Source organism: Brachyistius frenatus, unplaced genomic scaffold (assembly GCF_029030835.1).
Source record: "Brachyistius frenatus isolate BFR_SWC_R1_liver_20210118 unplaced genomic scaffold, ASM2903083v1 Contig_47, whole genome shotgun sequence".
Taxonomy (NCBI): domain Eukaryota; kingdom Metazoa; phylum Chordata; class Actinopteri; family Embiotocidae; genus Brachyistius; species Brachyistius frenatus.
In genome coordinates this window covers 2096906-2119033 of record NW_027210646.1, presented here as the reverse complement: position 1 = coordinate 2119033, position 22128 = coordinate 2096906, and the positions used below count along the sequence as shown (strand labels likewise).

At 41.5% G+C, this 22128-nt stretch overlaps 1 protein-coding gene across 2 annotated transcripts in view; it reads left to right on the top strand.

The window, feature by feature from the left end:
• The window catches only part of arfgef1 (ADP-ribosylation factor guanine nucleotide-exchange factor 1 (brefeldin A-inhibited)), a 47581-nt gene that overhangs the window by 13027 nt on the left and 12426 nt on the right, over positions 1-22128 (top strand). Inside the window, exons 2-16 of one of the 2 annotated variants that reach the window (XM_069703676.1) lie at positions 3997-4027; positions 7127-7283; positions 7532-7678; positions 8872-9051; positions 9468-9521; positions 11780-12158; positions 12859-12984; positions 13763-14016; positions 14476-14609; positions 17577-17811; positions 18625-18724; positions 19020-19159; positions 19305-19413; positions 21690-21891; positions 21985-22096. In XM_069703676.1, the coding sequence (XP_069559777.1) occupies positions 3997-4027; positions 7127-7283; positions 7532-7678; positions 8872-9051; positions 9468-9521; positions 11780-12158; positions 12859-12984; positions 13763-14016; positions 14476-14609; positions 17577-17811; positions 18625-18724; positions 19020-19159; positions 19305-19413; positions 21690-21891; positions 21985-22096 (2360 nt within the window). The remainder of the gene's footprint in view (positions 1-3996; positions 4028-7126; positions 7284-7531; positions 7679-8871; positions 9052-9467; positions 9522-11779; positions 12159-12858; positions 12985-13762; positions 14017-14475; positions 14610-17576; positions 17812-18624; positions 18725-19019; positions 19160-19304; positions 19414-21689; positions 21892-21984; positions 22097-22128) is intronic. The other variant, XM_069703677.1, reaches the window with a different exon arrangement.

Sequence of the window (22128 nt, the reverse complement as noted above, 5' to 3'; positions counted from 1 at the left end):
AGCAGAGTGGAGGAGGTTGTACCCGCTCCAATGAACCTCAGCTACTGCTGTCGTTGTTTCTCTTTTGATTATACAAGGACCCCGAGACAAACTAAGGCATGGAAACTGCCGTCTTCAAGGTCAGCAGTATTTAGTATGACCGTTGCAGAGCTGTAATAACGGGAGAGAGCGAGTGGGTAAATAAGTGACAAAAGGCTACTTTTTCTGGGATCACGATAGTTTGTATAGAAGGAAAGAAGTTAATTCAGAGCAACATTTGAGAGGACAGACTATGATATCTTGGCTAGGATGGTGAAAATGACTGTTCAGGTTTGTGAGTCTTTTAGTCTCACTCGTTCATCTTCCCTGCGTCCCGCCGTTTGTCTGCACGGTGTAACTCTGTTTTAAAACCGATAACTGACAGAGCAGTCATAGTTTTCCACAACTTTCATTTGCAACTTGTGTCTGCACAAAGTCCCAGGGGTACCGGGCACTTATTTTTATTTATTATAAAAAGTATATATACAAAATATATTAAAAATATATATATATATATATATAAAAATATACTTATTATATTTCTGTACCTTCTCATCACCATCACCACTGTCCCCCGTTGCTATGGTTTCGCCGTTCAAATCCCGGGATGACAATTCCTCATCCACGCTCCTGACGCACTGAACTAATTATCTGACGGTTACTTACACAGTCAATCTGACAATCCCCATCCCTCCTATCAAACTGTATCTGCCTGTATTCCCGCCACCTGTCTTCTTATGTGACATTTGCATAAATCTGATTGCAGCCGCAATCATTTGACATGAAAGCGGAATAGCCTGAGGTCAGTGCATGTTTATGATTTCACACATCCTATAACTTTAGACCTGCAGACTTACTCAGACAATAAGCAAAGCAAGAGAGTGGCAGGTTTATTCAGCTTCTTTTCCCACTGTAGTGGGTTATACTGTCTGATATTACACTGTATTCTCTTGGGTCCATTGTCTGTGATGTCTGGCTTTGTCTTGCACTGCAGTTAAAGTGATTGGTTAGCTGGAAGAGATTAAAAACAATCAGACTGTGCCGATTATTCACTTTGGTGAAGAAAACTCAGGAGCTGATTGGTTGTTAAGAATCTTCAAGTTTAAGAGGAACAAAGGAACAACAGAGTCAGGTGACTGATGAATATTCAAGGTAAATAAGAACACAGTGTTTATGATTATGACAATTTGTGTAGAAACAAGTATTAGTTACTATTAATTTATTAGTGGATCAACAATAATTTAGATAGCTAAATAATTGTTCAGGTCACTTATGAATTAAAACCACAAAACCACTTCTTAACTATGATATTTTGCAGCTTTACTCTCTTTTATAACACTGTAAACCTTCTTAACCGCTGCACCACCGTGTTGCAAATTTTAAGGATTTTATACAAGACAAAATCAGACTGAAATTATTAGTCAAATTAGAGTATTTTACTGTATATACATGTTAAAACGTGTCTGGAGAGGAACTTGCAATCATTATGACAAGTTCATTGGTGATGTCCGTCATCTCTCAGCACATCCACTTCGACACCTCGATGCATTTGTATCGCTCATATCTCCGTGTGTGTTTGCTTCCTTTAATCCAATGCCTTATGAACAGTGACTGAATGAGTCTGTCAGCTTCAGACGGCTGCATTCATTTCATATTGAGTGCTGCCTCTCCGTCCATTTCAGGTCAAGCATGATTTAGATTCAATCGATTAGAGGCTCTAAATTCAGTGCATTTACCAGAAAGGTTGGAATGTCAACTCAACTCAAATTTCTCACTTCATTGACATGACATGTTTGAATCAATTGACTGGCAGAGCTGAAACAAGGTTTGTAAATTAAAAGGTTTGCTGGGTTTCCAAATTTATTTATTTTTTGCTCATGTTTTGGAAAAGAATACATTTGGCCTTTAAAGTGTTAACGAAACAAAACGTTTGAATGTCAATTTGGTCACTACCCCAGTGCAGGGCAGTATTGCAGGCCAAACAATTAATCAATTAATCTAAAGACTGAAAATAATCGTTGCATTCTGATGAATTAATCATACTATTTTACTATTGGCTGTTCACAGCTTACAAGATTTGTGGATTAACTGCTTTTCTCTATTTTGTCATTGTATTTTTTTATATTTGGGGTTTTTTGACTGTTCACAACAAAAGCAGTGTCAGCACATCATTTTTAGCTTTTGGATATTTTATTGGCAAAACAACAAAAAAATTCATCTACAGACTTTATCATCTCTTTCTAATTTGACAACTACTCTCAGATTCTGTCTAATACCACACAGGTTAATGCACACTCACGTTACAGCTCAGAACTAAAGGATTGGGTTTGTTCTTTGGTCTGCCTCAAAAGATGACAGGATGATGATTGCTTTGATCTCATGTCCGGTTTGGATCAACAGGGACACCGAGGAGTTTCACACAAGTCCTGTAGACCAGTTGTGACTGCATATGTAACAGATGTGTAAATTAGCATCAGACAGTCCCAAATCAAAGACTTTCCCTGCGTTCCCAATCGCATACTATTTCTTTTTACTTTTAATACGGACTACAGCTACCCTTAAAAAGTATCTATTGTTGCATCATCATAAAAATGCGTCTTGAACTTTGACCCACTTTGTCATATCTGTTGCGATCCGTAGCGCGATGTTTGTAGTAAAAAGAAAACGGAGGCCATTTGGAGCATTCGCGTCACCAACTGTCTCGGCGCCTCAGTAGATGTGACGTATCTTTGGCTGCGCAAAGATTGTTGGTCAGAACAGCTCGAGTAGCATGCTGGCCTGCATACTGCAAAATACGACTGGATGTAGTACGACATCCTGGTACTTTTGGCATCCTACGTCTAACATACTAAGTATTGGGACATACTGAATATTTTTTTTGGCATACTAAATAGTATGGTACTGTGGATATTGGAACACAGGGTTTGTCTCTTCTATACTCTTCTTCCTCTCATGGGCAGTACAGTAAAACACGGTTGAAACCAGCTTTAATTTAATTCCACGGAGTGTTGAGTGCTAAATATTCTCGCCAAGTGGATTTCTTTGAAAGGACCGTTAGCCTTCCAGCAGGGAAATAATTGAGCTGTCATTGCATTACTGGGGTTTTTCACAACCATCGCAGAGCTGGTGCAATTCTGAGAGGACTTTGCCGATTGCCACTGTGTTTTTAAAAGCTTCCTCATTGAAGGCTCGCTTTAATGTCTAGTACCAATTGGCCTCTCTTTCGCTCTCTCTAGCTCTATTTCTGTCTCTCCCTCACTCTCATCCCTCCCTCTGTGTGACTGTCTCTCTTTTTTTTTCTGCTCAGCAAGTTCATACAACTGCTTTCATGCCTGGAGATCTGTGAAATAAACACAAATGTTGGCCTGGCTCACGGACACGGCGCAGAGTGAATAATGATTACATTTTTGGGAACTGTGCTGCAGCTGAGGCAATACATTAACCCGGCTCCTCTCCTCTCTCTCTCGTTGCTGGGATGTAAACGAGACCGTCACCATGACGACACGAGCATTCATGCGTAAAAACACAAAGCTTCAGAGTGAACACATCCACTTGTATACTTTCAATGCATGTGTGTCTGAAAACCTACTCTTTTAACTGGCAGCAAGACTGCAAACGTATCAGATGTTTGCAGGTATTTGCCGTAAGTGGTGTGCAGCATGTAGCCTAATCCTCTGCCAACACACACACACACACACACACACACACACAGACACAACGTCAGCTTCCTAAAAGGCTCTGAAAAAAAACATGTGATCTGATGTGCATAAACACTGAAGTTGTACATTCAGAAGTTTTTTTTTTCTGTCTGAAAACCGTCCACTATAAATACGTCGACTCCTCCATGCTGCCAGGGCCTGATATGTTCTCTACTCCCCACGGTGTCATTAGCTGAGTAACATGCTGTAGGATTTGCATTCCCAAGGCCCATACAGGAATTTAACATGCCCTCTCTTGTTTTTTTTTTGTCTCTTTCAGAGGAAATCAAAGAGGAATCAGAAAAATTAAGGTAAGCAATTAATGAATTATGTAACACAATAAGTGGACATGGGTCATGTAATGGGTTTTGCTTCTCAGCATGTTCAGGCACTGTAAAATTCATGGCTCAGTTGCAGGCCTTTCTGTTGCTTTCTGTTGCTTTCTGTTGCTTTCTGCTGTGTTCAGACTAGTGTGTGTGTGTGTGTGTGTGTGTGTGTGTGTGTGTGTGTGTGTGTGTGTGTGTGTGTGTGTGTGTGTGTGTGTGTGTGTGTGTGTGTGTGTGTGTGTGTGTGTGTGTGTGTGTGTGTGTGTGTGTGTGTGTGTGTGTGTGTGTGTGTGTGTAAAGCCCGCTAGTGTGTGCTTGTGTCTCTCTGCCTGGCCTCTTCCCAACAGCCCTTTGCCTTCTCATTAATGGCTTTCTTCATAAAGCCCTGCCTCATGCTGCACTAGTTTTTGACTGCATGTGTGTGTGCATGTTTATATTTGCGTGTGTGTGTGTGTGTGTGTGTGGTGCTTGGGAACAAGCTGTGGAATGAAACATAGCATGAGTGCCATCTCTCCTCTTCCCATCCTTTATTCCTCTTGCCGACTCATTTTTATTTCCCTCTTCCTATACTTGTCTATCCCCCCCCCCTTTTTTCCCTCTCATGCACCGTCCCTCTCTCCCTCATTATTTCTCTCCAGGTTCTTCATTCTCTCCTTATTAAATTCAGCAAAACACAATTCCATCCAAGGTTTAGGTTAGGACTTATAGATCAGTGATAGATAGATGTAGAGGATATCTGCAGACACACCCAGCTCACACAAATGCTTCTACTTCACAACTCTCACCAATTTTTCATGTTATGTAGATGGAAATATCTAGCTTTTCCACTTATGAATATAAATACAGTTTTTGCGAGCCGCAAGTCCTATTTAAATTGCTTCTCTTTTTGTAGTCACAGTTGCATGCAAGGCCATATTTCTTCAGCAGTAGGGGCAATGTCTATCACAGTACATTTCATATTGCTACTTAAAATCATTATTTTTCTAATGGATCAAACCAATTATACAGTAGGTAAATGAACTAGATGGGAATTAGCATTTGGTAATCCCTAGCAAATTTTAATACTGGGATATTTAAATAATACACCTGACGTATAGTGATAGAATGTAGAGATCACAAGTGGTGCTTTAGACTAAAGACTGTAAAATGGGGGAAACATTTTGCCTGGCTGTGTACAAAGGTAACAAAATTTACCAACCAGACCCCTTGAACTTTAGTAATAAATTAAATATTATCCTTTTTTTTGTTGAAAATCATGCAGATGGTGAAATATAGAAAGACACCATTGCAAGCTGGACTATTTCTTGGCTGGGTGCAGGAACTCCCAGGAATCTTAAAATCACTGTTAATCTGGTGGTGATCCTTTCATCTAACTGCTGGGAGAAATGCAAATAAGCTTATTGTTGCACTGTTGCTTGAGCAGTTCTCTGACAACTAAATAAACTAACGAAGACCATGTGGTATGATAGAAAGCTCCGGGGCGATAGTAAGGGAAAGTAGGGTTCCAGTTGGAATTTTTTCAGCCCCTGTTTCCAAGGTGAAGGATAAACTCTAGGCTTCAATATTTAGTTTAATACAAAATTTAATTATATATCATAGTATTAATTATTCTATCATTATATAGTACATTTATTATCAAGCTGTTCAATTTTCTCGTATCAGACAAATTTACCTGCAGCTAGCTTCAGTTGAAGCACACACAATAGCAGGAGGGAGACGTCAATGCAGGCTTTGATATCTAATCGAACCCTAGTTTTATCGTATCTATAAAATGTTTTATAAGCAGGCCCAGTAATAATTGGGGTGAAATAAGGGAGAGAGCAGGCCGGGTGACATAAAGCAGGAAGTCCAGGAATAAGCCCGAGCAGCAGAGCTTCCTGCAGATCCACAACACATTAGCAGAGAGAGACGGAGAGTGGGTCAGACCGTGCGCATTAGCTGAGGGAGTGGATACTCTTTGCTGAATCACAGCTCCACTTTCATGCATTTGTCCAAAAGGTTTCGAAAATGGCTTATGTGTATATTTGTAGCTCATTAAATCGTCTTTAATTTTGATTTCTCCTTTAGTTTTTAGTTCAAGTCTTGTAATGTGTTTTTCTTGTTCCCTTCCTCCAGTAGTCTCTCCAAACTTCTTCCCTTCATCTGTTTCTCCCCACCATCTCTTGAGCTCCCTTTAATTGCTCTTTAATTCATGCTACTTGATGCCTCTTTCCTCTTTCGTTTTCATATAGCTCTCTTCATAATATTTCCCCCCCATATCTTCCTTTACGAGGCACTTAAACGAGGCATCCTTCCTCTCATCTTCTGTTTCTCTCTGTAGTCGTGCCCTGGTATCCTTGGTGAGGTTGTCCCTCTAAAAAGAGCTGAAGTCATTCTTTTTCATTGCCAAGACATAAACAATGCAACCCCCTCCTTCTCTATATGTCTCCATCCCTCCCTCCCTCTCTTTCTCTGCTCTTCTTTTATCCCAGCAAGTGCAGTCTGGGTGTGGTGGTCGTGCTCGAGGATGCTGTAGAGCCGTGGCTGCTGAAACCGATGGTCCATATTTTATAGTGTCTGGGCTTTAAAAATTCGGAAAAAATAGCTGTATCATTTGATATAAGCTTTAGTTACTTGTCGCGAGCCGGGATGCTTTGTCAGCATGAACACATGGCGAAGTCTTGGCCTGAAACACAAACCTCTGGGATTAACTCTCCTCCCTAAGGGAGATCAAGTGAAAAATGAAAAGCCGTCAGGCACCACATTAAATTTAGTGTAATAAAGATTTTGTTGCTCTGCATTTTCCCTGATGAACAGCATGAAGGGCAAGTTGTTTGTGGGTTTAGCATGTTTAATGCCCTGTTCCAGCTGTGGAACAAGAAAATCTTTCTGTACAGTGAGACATACTATTCCTACCACTGGCTTTTTCATGCAGTGTTAGTCATGCCCGGATGTCGAGGGAATTGTGAGTGTGTCAGGCCGATTTGTGAACCCTGCTTCGTTTCTAGTGACTCCAGTTGACAGACTGGACCGTGTGATCACCGTGTTTAACTCTCAGTCTCTATCTCTTTTTTCTTTTTTCCTTTCTGTATGGTTCCTCCCTAGTCCACCCAGTGGAGATGGCAAATCGGGTTCCAGCACTTTACCGCCAATCAAATCAAAGACCAACTTCATTGAAGCCGACAAGTACTTCTTGCCGTTTGAGCTGGCATGTCAGTCCAAATGTCCCCGCATCGTCATCACCTCGCTCGACTGTTTACAGGTCAGTGGCGGGACAAGTCAGACCGCAGACCCCCAAATGTTTGAGTGTTTCTGTATGGCAGCCCATTCTTCCTTTTCAGTATCTTTGGAAGCTCTTAGCCAAGTCCTGCTGAGGAGTGAATAACAAAAACAAAGTCAAAGACAAGTCAATGAAATCTACGAGGAGAATTTCTGAGGCATCACAATTTGTTCCTGAGTGTGCGTGTCTGTGTGTTTACGTGTGTGTCTGCATATGTATCTGCCTTGTAGAAGCTGATAGCGTATGGCCACCTGACAGGCAGCGCCCCAGACAGCACAGCTCCGGGCAAGAAGCTCATCGACAGGATCATCGAGACCATCTGTGCTTGTTTCCAAGGACCGCAGACTGATGAGGGCGTGCAGCTACAGATTATTAAGGTGTGCCGCCGACTTCTGAAATATCACACTTCATTACACAAAATCTTCAGCAACTTTATGATGTTTAATTAGCCATCAATTATTTCTGAAAAGTGAATCACTGTATCTTTGTGTCACTTTGACATGAAGTTTTATTGAGACCTAATTAATTCACTAAATGTGGCTGTCTTTTTGTTCCTCCTGACAATTCTGCTGAATTATTGTTAAAGACAACTATTATTTTAGCTTGTGAATCAATGTCATTTGGAAAGACTAATTTAACAGCTCTGATTAAAGTGTAAAGTGGAGATTTTTAGTACTCTGTTGCCATTTTGCTCATCTTCCATCCCAAAATCAAGAGTGTAATTACTGTACATTGATATTAAGTGACTTAAGTGTGCTCTAGGATGAGCTGCCCCGAGGAGAAGCAAACATAGAATATGTAATTTATTCTTCTTTGAGATGGACTTTCTGGTTAGTTTGTTTTGTCGTTGCTGCTTGAGAATGAATTGGCAAAATTGCCACTTAGGTAGAAGAGCACTCAAAGATTTTAGATTTCTTCATAGCTTGATTTACTGACTGTGGCAGTGTTGGGTGGGAGCGTGAAAACCTCCAACAGCCTTTAAATTCCTTGTAGCCTGTGAAATGTATTCATCGGTTTCATCAAAAGTGAGATATCAATTATGATACAACTGCAACAATAAGAAAGTGTCTAAGCCGCTATGTTTTTTTCTTTTTTTAAATTCCTGTTTTGCTCACATACTCGTGATTTGATATGTTACTAGTTTGTTTTTTGTTTTTTTTTTATCCTGTGAGCCTTTAGTTTAGTGTGAATTATTTATTGTCCCTTTTTTGTGTTATTTTGTGTTGCTGCTCTGTGGAGAAAATCCTCAAAGAAACACACGTTTAAAAATATTCTCACAAAAAATATGCTGCTATTACTTGGAAGTTTTGGCTCATGTGTATGATGTGTCACTTAATGTGACTTTACACTTGGCAAGTTTTACAAAATATTGCCAAGCTCTACACAGGAAAAGTACCAGAAGGACTCAGGGTATTTTCTTAAAAAAAAAAAAAATGGTCTCACAGGCAGTAGGTTTTCAGAGCATTTATAGAATAAAGCACATGTTTATATGCATGAATATGTTTGTACCCTTTCATCAGTTCATCTTGCCGTCTTCTCTTGAACTCCATTTCTTTACTCTGTCTTCCAGGCTCTGTTGACAGCAGTGACCTCTCAGCACATAGAGATCCACGAAGGTACCGTGCTGCAGGCCGTCCGCACATGTTACAACATCTACCTGGCCAGCAAGAACCTCATCAACCAGACCACAGCCAAGGCCACGCTCACACAGATGCTCAACGTTATCTTTGCGCGCATGGAGAATCAAGCAGTATGTTGAACCGTCGTCACTGAAACACACCGAATTCTGTTTATGTAGACAGACGCGTAAGAGTGAAACGGAGAGGGCAGCTCCTATTTAGAGCCACTAACAAAAGCCTGTGAAGTTATTTTCAGTATCGAACAAACTGTAGTTTTCAGACTCCAAAAAATCTGAGGTTGACGTTAAAAAAAAATGCAACAAAAAAGTAGGAATTTATATAACTGTTGGATTGTAATTTAATGACGTTGAATTCTCTGGTTTACTAAAACCACTTATATCTGATTAACTGTTTGCTTTGTGTCCAGAGGGACATTTTAGGTGTTGCCTTCAAAAAAAAAAGCTTGCTCTAATGTCATCTTTTTCTTTTTGAATGACACTTTTCCCCCCTCCTCACCTGCCTCCCTCCCTTCCTTTTGGACACGTAGCTTACAAATCACAAGCTATCTTGGTCTCTGGCCTCCAGAAAGCGTGACCGCCAGGTAAAGCGTGCAGGACTGCCGTGACATGCCTGATCAGAACTCTCAAACTCTTCTCTGTGTATCTGTGTGTGCGCATTGAGCTTTTTTCCTCATCCATTCATGCACTCATCTGTTCTCTTCCTTTGCTCCTACACTGCACAGGAGCAGGTATGCTGTGTACTTCTTCCACCATATGCTTGCTGTGGCTTTTTGTACCTATAAACCATCTCGCTTTCCCGCACCAGTTTACATTTCAGTTTATTCTCCCACCTGGGTGTGGTGAATGTTGCAGCGCAGGTCAGCTACGCCTGTCACAGCTTTCCGTTTTGTTTTGTTTCTCCAAAGGCCTGATAGAGTTTTTTCAGAACAATGAGCGACTGGTGTTGAGTCAGACGCAGACGAAGAAATATAAGGCGGCAGTCAGGGGGAGAGATGGGGAGACAAGGCAGACAGGCCTATTGTTGTGTTGTCACTGCCTGTGTAGTGTCGTGCTGCTGCACAGGGAGATCCACTTTCTGTGTTTGTGTGTGTCCTCCCGACTGCAGCTCAGCGTGGTATGATCACACACACACACACACACACACACGCAGTGTTTGTCTTGCGCACACTCACGCAGCCTTCACTATCCGACTGAGGTGGCATTTAAATAATGAGCTTAGTTTGTTTGTGCTGCCTCGCCTGTCCCCTCCAGTCGAGGTGCGTTTGTCTGGACCTGTTACCGTTACTCATATTCAATACTAATCATTTCGTTCAGTACGCTGCTGCATCATTGAATTTAGTTGGCTACATTTAAATGTGACATTGGCAGCAGTCTCATTTAATCAGAATTTAACAGCTTCTAATGGAAGTGCTGTTTTCAAAACAAGCCATCATGGGTTTGACTGAAGTTGGTTTAAAATGACACGAAATGCAGTTTTTGATTTGCCTTGTGAGAAAGGAAAATCTGATTGTGACTGAAACACAGTCACAGCAGTCTCCCAGCACTAGGCAGCTTTGTACTCTTAATCAGAGTTATGATTTAAAAATAAAGGCAGCAGGAGATGGACAGATCATCATATATCATCATTGTTTCTGTAAATGTGTCACGCAGTTTATATTTTCATCTGTAACCCATGTCCCCTTCAGCTACTGTTCCTTTTCGGTTTGAGTCACTCAAGTCTATAATTTGTTTTTTTTTTAACCTTTTATTCTCGGCGAATCTACAAATGCACTTGGATTGCAAATACACCATGGGCTGTTGTCAGTTTAGCTTGGCTGAGAGAATTTTCACTGCTTGTAATGATGTTCTCTCTTTTTTTTTTATTTTTTTTTTTTTAAACTCGTGTTGGTGTTTACTGTGAAAAAGTGAGGTGTCTAACTGTGCAGATAATTTCTCTCCAAGATCCCCAGTTTGCATAATTCTAAAATATTTCTCCTTAGAAACCAAAGATGACCTTTTCCAGGGGGAAGTCTAATATCTGAAATCGCACATTTACCAACGCATAGATTACAACCATATCCATGTGCAAATGTCTTGTGACCCACTTTTGGCTCGTGACCTACTGAGTTAAAGCACAGCAGCACTTTTCCAGCGCTCCCTATCACAGGCAGTGGTAACACATGGCAGCCATGACGCATCAGGCAGGACATGGCTGCATGAGCCATTTTCCACCAGAAACACCTTCTGCCACCAGTGGACTAAAATAGACCCAGTTGACACAGGCTAGCATGAATCGATTCCACTAAGTTTGTCTCATTGCTGTTTTAGTAGCATGTCCTACTTCTCTCCGTGCGTGCATATTCATATACATTTCCATAAGAACGCACATCTGATGTATGCCGACACACTCTAGATGTTTAGAAGACACTGCAGACTGCAATTGTCTTTTGTTCTCTGTTTTGACATCTGAAGTGTTGTGGCTCTGCTTTGGGCTCAGTGAGTCCTCAGGATATGTAGACAGGTTTATCAAACTTGTAAATGGTGATGAGCTTGTTTACATTTTCTTAACCTATCTTTTTACTGTGTGTGTGTGTGTGTGTGTGTGTGTGTGTGTGTGTGTGTGTGTGTGTGTGTGTGTGTGTGTGTGTGTGTGTGTGTGTGTGTGTGTGTGTGTGTGTGTGTGTGTGTGTGTTGCATGTGCCTGTTCTCTACGAATGCTTTTGTCTGTACTGTCTGTGTGTGTGTGTGTGTGTGTGTGTGTGTGTGTGTGTGTGTGTGTGTGTGTGTGTGTGTGTGTGTGTGTGTGTGTGTGTGTGTGTGTGTGTGTGTGTGTGTGTGTGTCCCCCTCCCCCTACCGCAGCTGCAGGAAGCAAAACAGCTGGAGAGAGAGCGGCACCGGCAACACTCCCCGGTCACCCAGCACACTGAGCCAGACTCCCCACAGCTCCAGACTCACACGCACCCGCCAGCCAAGGGTCTGGCCCAGGAGGCCAACGGGCCCGTCACCCCTCCAACCCCCAGCATCACCATCCCATCCACCCCATCTACCCCTTCGACGCCGGCTCCGGAGTGCAGCAGTAGGTCTGTGTCCGGGGAGCCGGAGGAGCAGCGGGAGCAGGAGGAGCAGAGGGAGCAGGGGCCCGTCTACGAGAGCCCAGATCCAGAAAATGGCTCTGGATTCTGCGTGGCTGAAAACGAACAGACCGAGGCCGACCAAGCCACCGCAGCAGCAGCACAGAGTAAGACTCCTCGGAGTCAAACAAAATTCACTTTCCTGTGTTTTATATTCCACATCCAGAGCTTTCTAAATCATTCTGCTTTTGTCTACCAACAGACTTGGACAAACAAAACACCAGAACCAATAAACAATTCAATAAAACTAAATTTTGCTCCTCGAATGTGAACCCATTGGTTTGCTGATTTTGAATTGACTCTTTCTGTGCTATTTTCTGCCAAATATCCCATTTAACAAGAAAGCAGTGAACTTCCTGACAGATAAATGCTATTTAACTGGCGTTTTAAACTCATTAGGCTCTATTCACTCTCAATCAACTATCAAAGAATGATTAAGATCACATCACATATCTTTTATGTCCATTCTGGACTGTATCTTTGCCAATAGAAGCGGTGTGAATTTCAGCCTCCTGAAAACACACTATGAAAGCCTCACTTTTGACATTTTGTGCAATTTAACATAAAGTAAAAAAAAATTTTTTTAAAAAGCAGAGCCAGCGTTTGTTGCTGCAAACACTTAGCACTACAAAGACTGCTTCAATGATAGAACTGGAGTAGAATATGAAGAGGAGAATGAAAAAAAAATTCTTTGTGACATTGAAATTATTTGCATACTGTCCCAGAAAGTACCAATCCGCTTTTCTTTCACATTTTAGTGATATAAAAAGAATCAGTTTGTGCATTGAAACCGTTCCTGTCGTTCAGATGCAGCCGCCCAACAGCATGCAGGTGCCGGTGAGGAAGAGGAGGAGGAGACCCCAAACTATGAGGAGAAAGCCCAGGAGATAGTCCAAAGTATTCTGCAGGAGGTGGTCAATACGGTTGCAGGAGGTTAGACGTCTTTTAAATTTGTGATTTATTTTTAAGACGGTGGCTAATTGTGTTCTGTGAAAAGTGAACTCGGTCTTTGTTCATGGCAGTTTTAATAAGCACATCTCAGTTTGTTAACTGTTATTTGCTGTCTATGGCATTTCTTGCAGATTAGATCTTTAAATTCTCACTTCCTCACAAATGCATGTGCAAATTTGCAGCATCTTTGAGTGTAATTTTTTTCAATCCGATGCTGACCCTTACAGATTTACTTAAATGCATATGGGAAAGCAAAGAGGTACACTTAACATCTTATAGAAGCTGCACCTTAGATGCAAACTGTACTCTTTGCCTTGAGCCCGTTTGAACTATAATTTTAGGTCATGTCAGGCTCCCTTGAGTTCCCTCAGATGCTGACATAACAGCGCTCTTTCTTTATGTGCAAAAGTTTTAAAAAAAGCCACTATTTTTCTGTGGCAGCAAAAAAAAAAAAAAACAGTAGTGCTTTTGCTTCTTTTTCAAATCCGCTGTATCCTTCGGCAGCAATTTGACAAACAGGCTTTAAAGGTCGGGAGCAGAAATGCACTGTGTCCTCTAAACATGCTGTTTGTTTATGTTCCACTATCGTCTTCTCTCTTTGTCCTTGATCAGACCACCATGTCAAACTCCAGCATAATGTTGCTTTGCCGGTCACATGGCATACGGTCCTGGTAGAGGATGCTGTAAGGCGTTAAAGTAGTCACATATTAAGACTAGAGATCAGTGCGTCACCCGTGTCTCTGCTCTGTCGTCACCGCAGGCCACTGCCTGGACCCAGCAAACCTCTGCTCTGACACCAAGGAGTCTGGGGGCGAGGGCGAGGGCGAGCCGGCCGAGTCAGAGCCGGCTGAGGCGGTCACCGAGGGCACCCAGAGCTCCCTGGAGGACGAGGGCACCCTGGGGAGCGACAGTGAGCACGTCCACGCCAACGGCATCCCCGGTACACCGATTTCTGCCAGCTTCACCCCCTCGCTGCCTGATGACAGACTGTCTGTCTCGTCCAATGACACTCAGGTGAGCGGAGGAAGTCGAATTAGGATGTAGAGCAAATCATTTCAGCTGCGAATGTAAGCTTTTATATTTTATTCATTCATATGTATTTGTTGTTCGCTTCGCTCCTGTATTCAATTTGAATTTTATGTGTATGTGAGTCACAAAATAAAAAATGAGCTCCTTCATTTAATTAAAAGACAAAATAATAATAGTAATAATGATGTTGTCGTCACATGCACTAAATGCAGATCTCTCATTAAGGTGAATGTGTTTCCTGTAATGTCTTATGTAATCACCAATTTTCATCCAGCTGTACACGCTCCCTGCAATTATGTGTGATTGCACTCAGTGTAAAACAAATCTCATCGATCTGGTGGCTGATAATCCCACACTGTTTATTTTAAGTAGGCTGGAGGATGTGAGATGACTGAATGAAGGTGTTAACATTAATATTTTTTTACTGTTGTTGTTTCTCGGCAGGAATCAGGAGCAGCACCGGGCCAGCCGCCAGGTGCTAAATTCTCCCACATCCTCCAGAAAGATGCCTTTCTTGTCTTTCGTTCCCTCTGCAAACTGTCAATGAAGCCGCTGTCAGATGGACCGCCTGATCCCAAGTAAGATTTTTTTTTCCCCAGTTAAAGATAGTGACTGTTATGTTTTTGCTGTGTGTTTGTTTACAGTATCAATATCATGATAGATATATTGCCTTTGGGTAAACGCTCTCATTGGTATGGACATTACTTTTAAACATATCAACAAGCCATAAAGATAAACTTTGAAGATTACCCAACAGCTTTTTCTGTATTTGCTTTGGAGTTAAACTTCTACTTTTTTTTTTACGTCATTAGAGCTCTTGTTTTTTCCACCCAACAATCCAGAAGATAAAGATATTCAGCTGATTGTCGATTAAAGAAAAGCACCAAATCTTCCCACTTGAGAAGGTTTAACTGTCTTTGTTCTTTGAAAATGGCTGAAACCATCTATTATCAAAATAGTTGGTAATTCATTTCCCGTTTATTGATTCATGATTTACTGTTGTCTAATTCTGACCCTAGTTCACATTGGAGGAACATCATGTTGAATTTTGTTTTGAAAAACTTTTCTGAGAACTTGTTTTGTTGTTAGGATGTTTTCCTGCCTGTATTTCTAAACAGATAAATAGTTTGTCACGTTCGACTTTAAGAATGTAGTTGTTTGTTTGTTGAGTGGCTGATGAATTCAGAGAGTAGAGATTTATTCAACTGAGTCAAACCACCATGGAAACCTTGTGTATTGTCTCAGTGATTATTCTGTGGGAGAATAGACGTGAGTCAGGATCGCACCAGTGATAACTGTAGAGCTTTGATAAATGATGATGGAGGAGACAATGAGGCATCGCTCAGCTTTTTCTGAATCACTTCCTGGTTTTATGAGCCACCGAATCCCTTTATTACCGTTTCCCTTTTCTTTTCTTTTTTTAAACCACCAGAAAGGAGGGAGGAATAATCAGACTGCTGCCTTCATTTAATATTTCTTTCTTCAACCCTCATGCTCTGGTTTGCCAAAATAGAAACATCCGATTGGTTTGGCCTGATGACTGTAGCCTTTGTGAAACTGGATTTCCTGCATCTGGTTTCTGTATAAATCTCAATGCTCAGAGTCGGCTAGGAGGCTTCAGTATTTGTTTACTTTTTGATAATTTTTTTTATGTCAGTTTATACCAGTGAAATGTGAACTCAGATTATTCTTGTATAACTTTTGAAATGATTGTGTTGGAAATTCAAAAGAGAGGTGTGTGTGTGTGTGTGTGTGTGTGTGTGTGTGTGTGTGTGTGTGTGTGTGTGTGTGTGTGTGTGTGTGTGTGTGTGTGTGTGTGTGCGTGTGCGTGCGTGTGCGCGGTGATTGTGGTGTGTGTGATGAAGGCCACGTCAATTACCTCAGCCCTGATGTGCCATGTCAGTGTCAGACAGAAACCTTTTACCCTCCTAACAAGGCTGTTCTGCTCGATGTTTCACTCTCTGTCACTCTCACACACACCAGCACAGAACACGCACACAACAACACACAGCAGTTGCATTATTATTATCTTCACCATCAGAAACTACTTTGGCTCCACATAGTAGATCAGAAAGTACACATCTGGTCTCGAGGGCTTATTATCAGATCGACTAAGAAGCATTTTGAATGTGCCGAGAGCTTCACTTAAGACGAGGGGAGCTTTTGCTATCTTTACCCCAAAGGTCTGGAATAGTTCTCGTCTGACTAACAGCGTATCCGGCTCACCTGAAACAAAACTACTTCGAACACCACTTTGTAACTTTTATTTTGAAAGGTGCGATATAAATAATGAATTGCCTAGTTATTATGCTGGTATTGGGACATAAGTGGTGACTTGAGCGTAAAATGTACGAAATTGTCTTCTGTTCCCAAAAGGATTTTTTTTTACATTAAAGGTGATTAGGACTATAATAAATGTAAACGTTGTATATATCAAGCTACAGTATGGGATTTTTACATGTACATGAATGTCCATTACATTCAAGCCCTTGCCAAAGAGTTCACACAATGACGATTAAGCCACAAGATATAACATGTTTTTTTTAAATTACTCTTACTGGCAAAAAGTACCACCAACATGTCCAATACATGTTTCACTTTAAAAAAAAATTAAGTTATTTTTGTTAAGATTTGAGAAAGATTTGAAGTTTTTCTTACCATTAAGATTTGATCTATTTGTTGGACCAGAGTTATTTCACCTCATCGCGACAGTCTTGGTGCACCTCGAGTAATAAAGCATCAGATGTTCGTAGCCCCTTTGGATAGAAATGTCCACATTTTCTGGCCCTTGCAGAAGATATAGCGGTACTCTGTTGTTGTGCCACATAAATCCTACTTTGTCTGCTTGCCAGAGATGGAAAACATTGCAGCATATAAAGTAGCTGAAAGTATGATTTTTGAGATTCAGTTTTTCTGTCCTGCTGCTGCAGAAAAACAGATCAGACAAGCTGAGGCGCTCCACGCAGAGGCACTTTGATTTAGTCGCCCAGGCATTTCTTTGAAGGCCGTTGAAGGTTTGAACTCTGTGATGCAGACATACAGCGTGATGTGGTCTCTCTGAGCATCACATTTTCCTTGTGCTGTAACTTAGCTTGAAGGGCAGATCATTTCACTTATAAGTACTTGATTTTAGTTTAAAAAAAAATCTAATATTTGTATTACTGAATGTATTGTGTGACTAAAATGTTAATGTTCAACAAACTGAATGATGTGTTCTCGCAGTTTGAAACAGATGGCTAGAAAAAAAATCAAATCAGAGCTGAAGATACACAGACAGCGTACTGTGTTTTAATCCCATCACAAGATTATCGGCTCCTTCCCGATAAAAAAAAAAAAAAAAAAAAAAGCTCTTTTCCTTTTTCCTCCGAGCTTCACATCATTACCAGGATGGTCTATTTCACTTGTTTTTTGGGGTGAATTTGAATACATTTCAATATTTTAAATGTGAGCAGAATCTTTTCCGCTGATTCCACACAAATTACTGAATACGATTTTTCCCAACAAAGCTCTACTCTGAACTTTTCTCTCTTCTCTCCCTGCCTCAGGTCCCATGAGCTGCGATCGAAGGTCCTGTCCCTCCAGCTGCTGCTGTCCATCCTGCAGAACGCCGGGCCCATCTTCAAGACCAACGAGATGTTCATAAACGCCATCAAGCAGTACCTGTGTGTGGCCCTGTCCAAGAACGGCGTCTCCTCCGTGCCTGAGGTCTTCGAACTCTCACTGTCCATTTTCCTCACTCTGCTCTCCCACTTCAAGACGCACCTCAAGATGCAAATCGAGGTAATTTAATAAAAACATGTATTTATTTTTTTCTTTAGTACCTACGAGTGTTTAATAAACGGTTTTAAGGAAGAACATAGACTACGGAGTCCAAAAAAATCACACATCAGATATGCTAGGACTCTATAGCTTAAGTAGGAATTTCTTCAAGAACAACATCACATTTTTTCAGGGTGTTTCAGGCTTTGTCTTGTCTTTTCATTTGTATTCCCGCCTTTATGTTTTTTCCAATATGCAGGGAAAACCTGATGAACTAGTTGGCTAAGTACAGTAGCTATATTTATACTCTATATCCACCCACCACTTCTTGATGGAAAGAGTAACAGAGGAAACACTTTCACACCTTCTCTGGGAGCTGACAGTGTCAGAAAAACACAGCAGATTAATGACTAGTAGTGAAAAGATTGAAAGAAAGTGAGGACAAATATATTAAGATTATATTAGAGATTTATCTTCCACAGTTGTACAACATCTATCTTCCTTCTTTTTTCTTTGGCAGTGCCACATACAATATATTCTGACACTGACAGTCTGACACCATTTCTCACTGCAGCAGGACGTAGCTGACACAAATGATATCTCAAAGTGTGGTAACTAATTCCCTCCTCAGCTGAGTCACACTATTATATGCTTTCTGTTGCCTACAGTTTATTGTTCTGTCGTTGGTTCAAAGTTTCTAACACGCGACCTCCATCTGCTATCTTTGTTGTCTACTCTTTCTTTTTTTTTGTGGTTATGCAGACCATTGATGGTGTTTATGCTTCTCCCCTTGTATGGCTGCTGTTGACACTGTCACATGAACTCTCTCCACAGGTGTTCTTCAAAGAGATTTTCCTGTATATTCTTGAGACGTCCACAAGCTCCTATGACCACAAGTGGATGGTCATACAAACCCTCACTAGAATATGTGCAGGTTTGTGTCTCTTGTTTTTATTTCTTTAAAGTACATTACTGCTTTTTAACATGGATTCTCTTTTTGTAATTAATCAAATATTTGGACTTTGATCGTTAGACTGATATTTTTTCAAATACTTGACAGCTAAATGTCTTTAATCATATCGTAATTGTTCAAAGTTCCCTTTAATGGTTACAACTAACCTTTGATGAAGTATGTAATTGTTCAGATGCATGGCTGATTCCAGAAAAGCAGTTTACACAATCTGACAAACACTGACGATCTCCATCTGTGTCCCATCTGTCTCTTTCAGATGCCCAGGGTGTGGTGGACATCTACGTGAACTATGATTGTGACTTGAATGCTGCTAACATATTTGAACGGTTGGTCAACGACCTCTCAAAAATCGCTCAGGGTCGCGGGGGCCATGAGCTCGGCACAACACCCCTACAGGTCTTCTTTTTTTTTTTTCCTCTCTTCCTCCTCAGTTATTTAATTTCCTGTAAGCTTACTAATAATACAGACATTATTCCTATTATTTTATACCATTAAAGAATTTCTTGGGCATTGGGATAAACATTTTCATGTCCTTTTCTAGGAGCTGACCTTGAGAAAAAAAGGCCTTGAATGTCTAGTGTCCATCCTGAAATGTATGGTGGAATGGAGTAAAGACCAATACGTCAACCCCAATTCCCAGACCAGCCTTGGTGAGACACTGACGCACTGAACACCGATGTAATTTATCAAAACTATCTGGCAGTCGTCGTACCTGATCTGAATACAAGACAGGAGGAAATTGCCTTTCTCTTCATTCTAATTCCACACACTGATCAAATTATGAGTCTGGAGGCACATCAGTGCAAGAAATTATGTTTGTCTTTTAATTCGGGTCAGTACAAGAGAGACTAACTACACATAGAATAATCTGCTACTGTTGAGCTGCCAGTCCTATCAATCTTGTTAAATTAAACTTAAAGGGAAAGTGCAGTGATTCCTGGAGATAAATTGTTGGATTGCAGAAAGTGATGCATATATCCCGTATATTTCCATATTACAATATAAAGGCACGATGCTCTAGTGTAACTGGCCTTTACAGCAGAGGTTTAAATGTGCGAATAAAGATGACACACACTGGAATTGTGTGGTTGCCTGTAGTTTTACGCTTTGTAGGCTTTGCCCATAAAAATCCTGATTGTGGCTTTTCCTCAGTAGTCTGTGGATGATTGAACGCGTACTGTGGGAAGATTGTGTGAGACAGTCAAGCTTACAGGCAGTTTTCCTGTGATCCATCTTTTTTTGGCGTCAGTTCATCGTTGAGGTTAACTGGGGTTTGTGATAAAGCTTATATCCATCAGCAAGGTTGCAATCAGCTGTAGGACTGACAGCTGGCATTCATCAGGGAAGCTACTGCTCCAAGAGGGAAAACGAGCATTCATCAGCTCAGAGGGAGGCAGGGGGATAATGCCCAGAGGCCACCGCAGGCAAGCTAATCCACGAGGTTTAGTCCTAAAAAGAGCAATACCTTAGGCCGAACCGCGATAAAAAAAAAACTTTAAAAAAACACCCATCTACGACACGCAGAGCACATGCTGTGTATGAGACTGGCCCCTGGGTTTTCTGCACCAGTGGATTTTTGTTGTTTGCCAAAGGACTCAAACTACGGAGAAGTGCAACTTTGTGAAAGGACTGGAAAGATATCCCACAAGCCCCTGGAACTATCCACAGGCTACCCTCAGGCAAAGCTGTCAAGACTGAACCAGCAGAGGCAGCTGTGTTCACTCACAGGGATGTTATTTTGCCAAAATTAATAACAACTCATTAGTAATCTTTTCTTTTTTTTCCCCCCAAATGTTAAATTTGGCCGGCAGGCTGCCAGGGATGTCAGACAGAGACTATTTTCTGCCTCATGCAATGGATGTGCAACCCGATTTGTAGTTACAAAACATTGAATTGTGCGGTGCGTTCCAGTAGTACAGTACAATACATCACATCCACTCTCTCAACTGCCCCTTGTTGTGTTGTTTTCTCCCCTTTCTGGATGACTTCAAAGCAAGAGCAGGTAACAGTAGAGCAGAATGGAGTGTTTGCTGGAACGTGGTGTTGTGATGAAAATCGCTTGTTTTAAGCCTGTTGTGTCTGTAGGCAGTTTTGTACTAGTATTGCATTATATAACGTGTGTTCGTAGGGTTTTGTGTTACCCACTTGCACCCATAGACTGCAACTAAAACTTCAACTAATGGTAGAAAATTATTTTGTGAACTTAACGGGTAAAAATGATGCTCGTAAATCTTGTGAAAATGTCTCGTCCTTTCCTGTCCTCTGTCTGTATCTCTCTACCTTTCTCCACTCTGCTATTTAAGACTAAGAATGGGAAGCAGACTATCAGCTCACGTTACTGTGACACTGTCCTAAATGTTTTAAAGAGTTTCCGATGGGTAACCAGACGCCTCGCTCCAGCCCGGGGTTACGGGGTGGGCTCACTCCAGCAACAGCAGCAGAGCCCTGAGCTCTCAGCAGGCTTAAAGAAACCACCTCTCAGCCTCTACGTTCTGCCTGCTTCCCCCTTTGACTGCCTGGAGCTTTTTAGATAGCCCACCTTGTATAATCTCCCCTCCTCCTGCAGCACTGCCTTGCACCTGCTCTGTGTCTGTGTGTTTCTGGAATTCATTAGGCTTTGAGTAACGCCCATATTCATTCCCTCCCTGCCAACAACAAGCCTTAAGAAGGCCTCAGGGTAATGTTGTTCTGTGTTGCAGTTTCCTCTTTCAATTACTGAAGTTTCCATCCCCTCATATTTCAAGCCTGCAGGCTGATTGTGTGCCAGTGCCAGTTTTTCAATTTAAGGCCTCACCTTTATGATGCTTTCAGGGGGTTTCTTCTTACAGTAACAACAGAATAGTAGGTTGATTTTCACTCATCTGTCATCTCTTCTGGGTTGTCTTATCATTTGTTTTGTTTTTTCTGTTTTTTTTTTTTTACTCAGGCCAAGAGAAACCATCGGAGCTGGAGAGCACAGACACCAAGGCTCCGGAGACTATTAACCGCTATGGCAGCATTAACTCGCTGGACTCCACAGCCTCGTCTGGCATCGGAAGCTACAGCACACAGATGTCAGGCACTGACAACCCTGAGCAGTTTGAAGTCCTCAAACAGCAAAAGGAGATCATCGAGCAGGGCATTGACCTGTATGTTTGTCCACATAAATGAATCATTCCTCCCTGCTGATACTGTGTCATGGCATTAGCTACATACGTTTCATGTGTCTGGATTTTGCACAGGTTCAACAAGAAACCAAAGAGAGGAATCCAGTACCTTCAAGAGCAAGGCATGCTCGGCACAACCCCGGAGGACCTTGCTCAGTTTTTGCACCAGGAGGAGAGACTTGATTCGGTAAAAAGTCTGTTTTTATTCGGTTTCTTGGC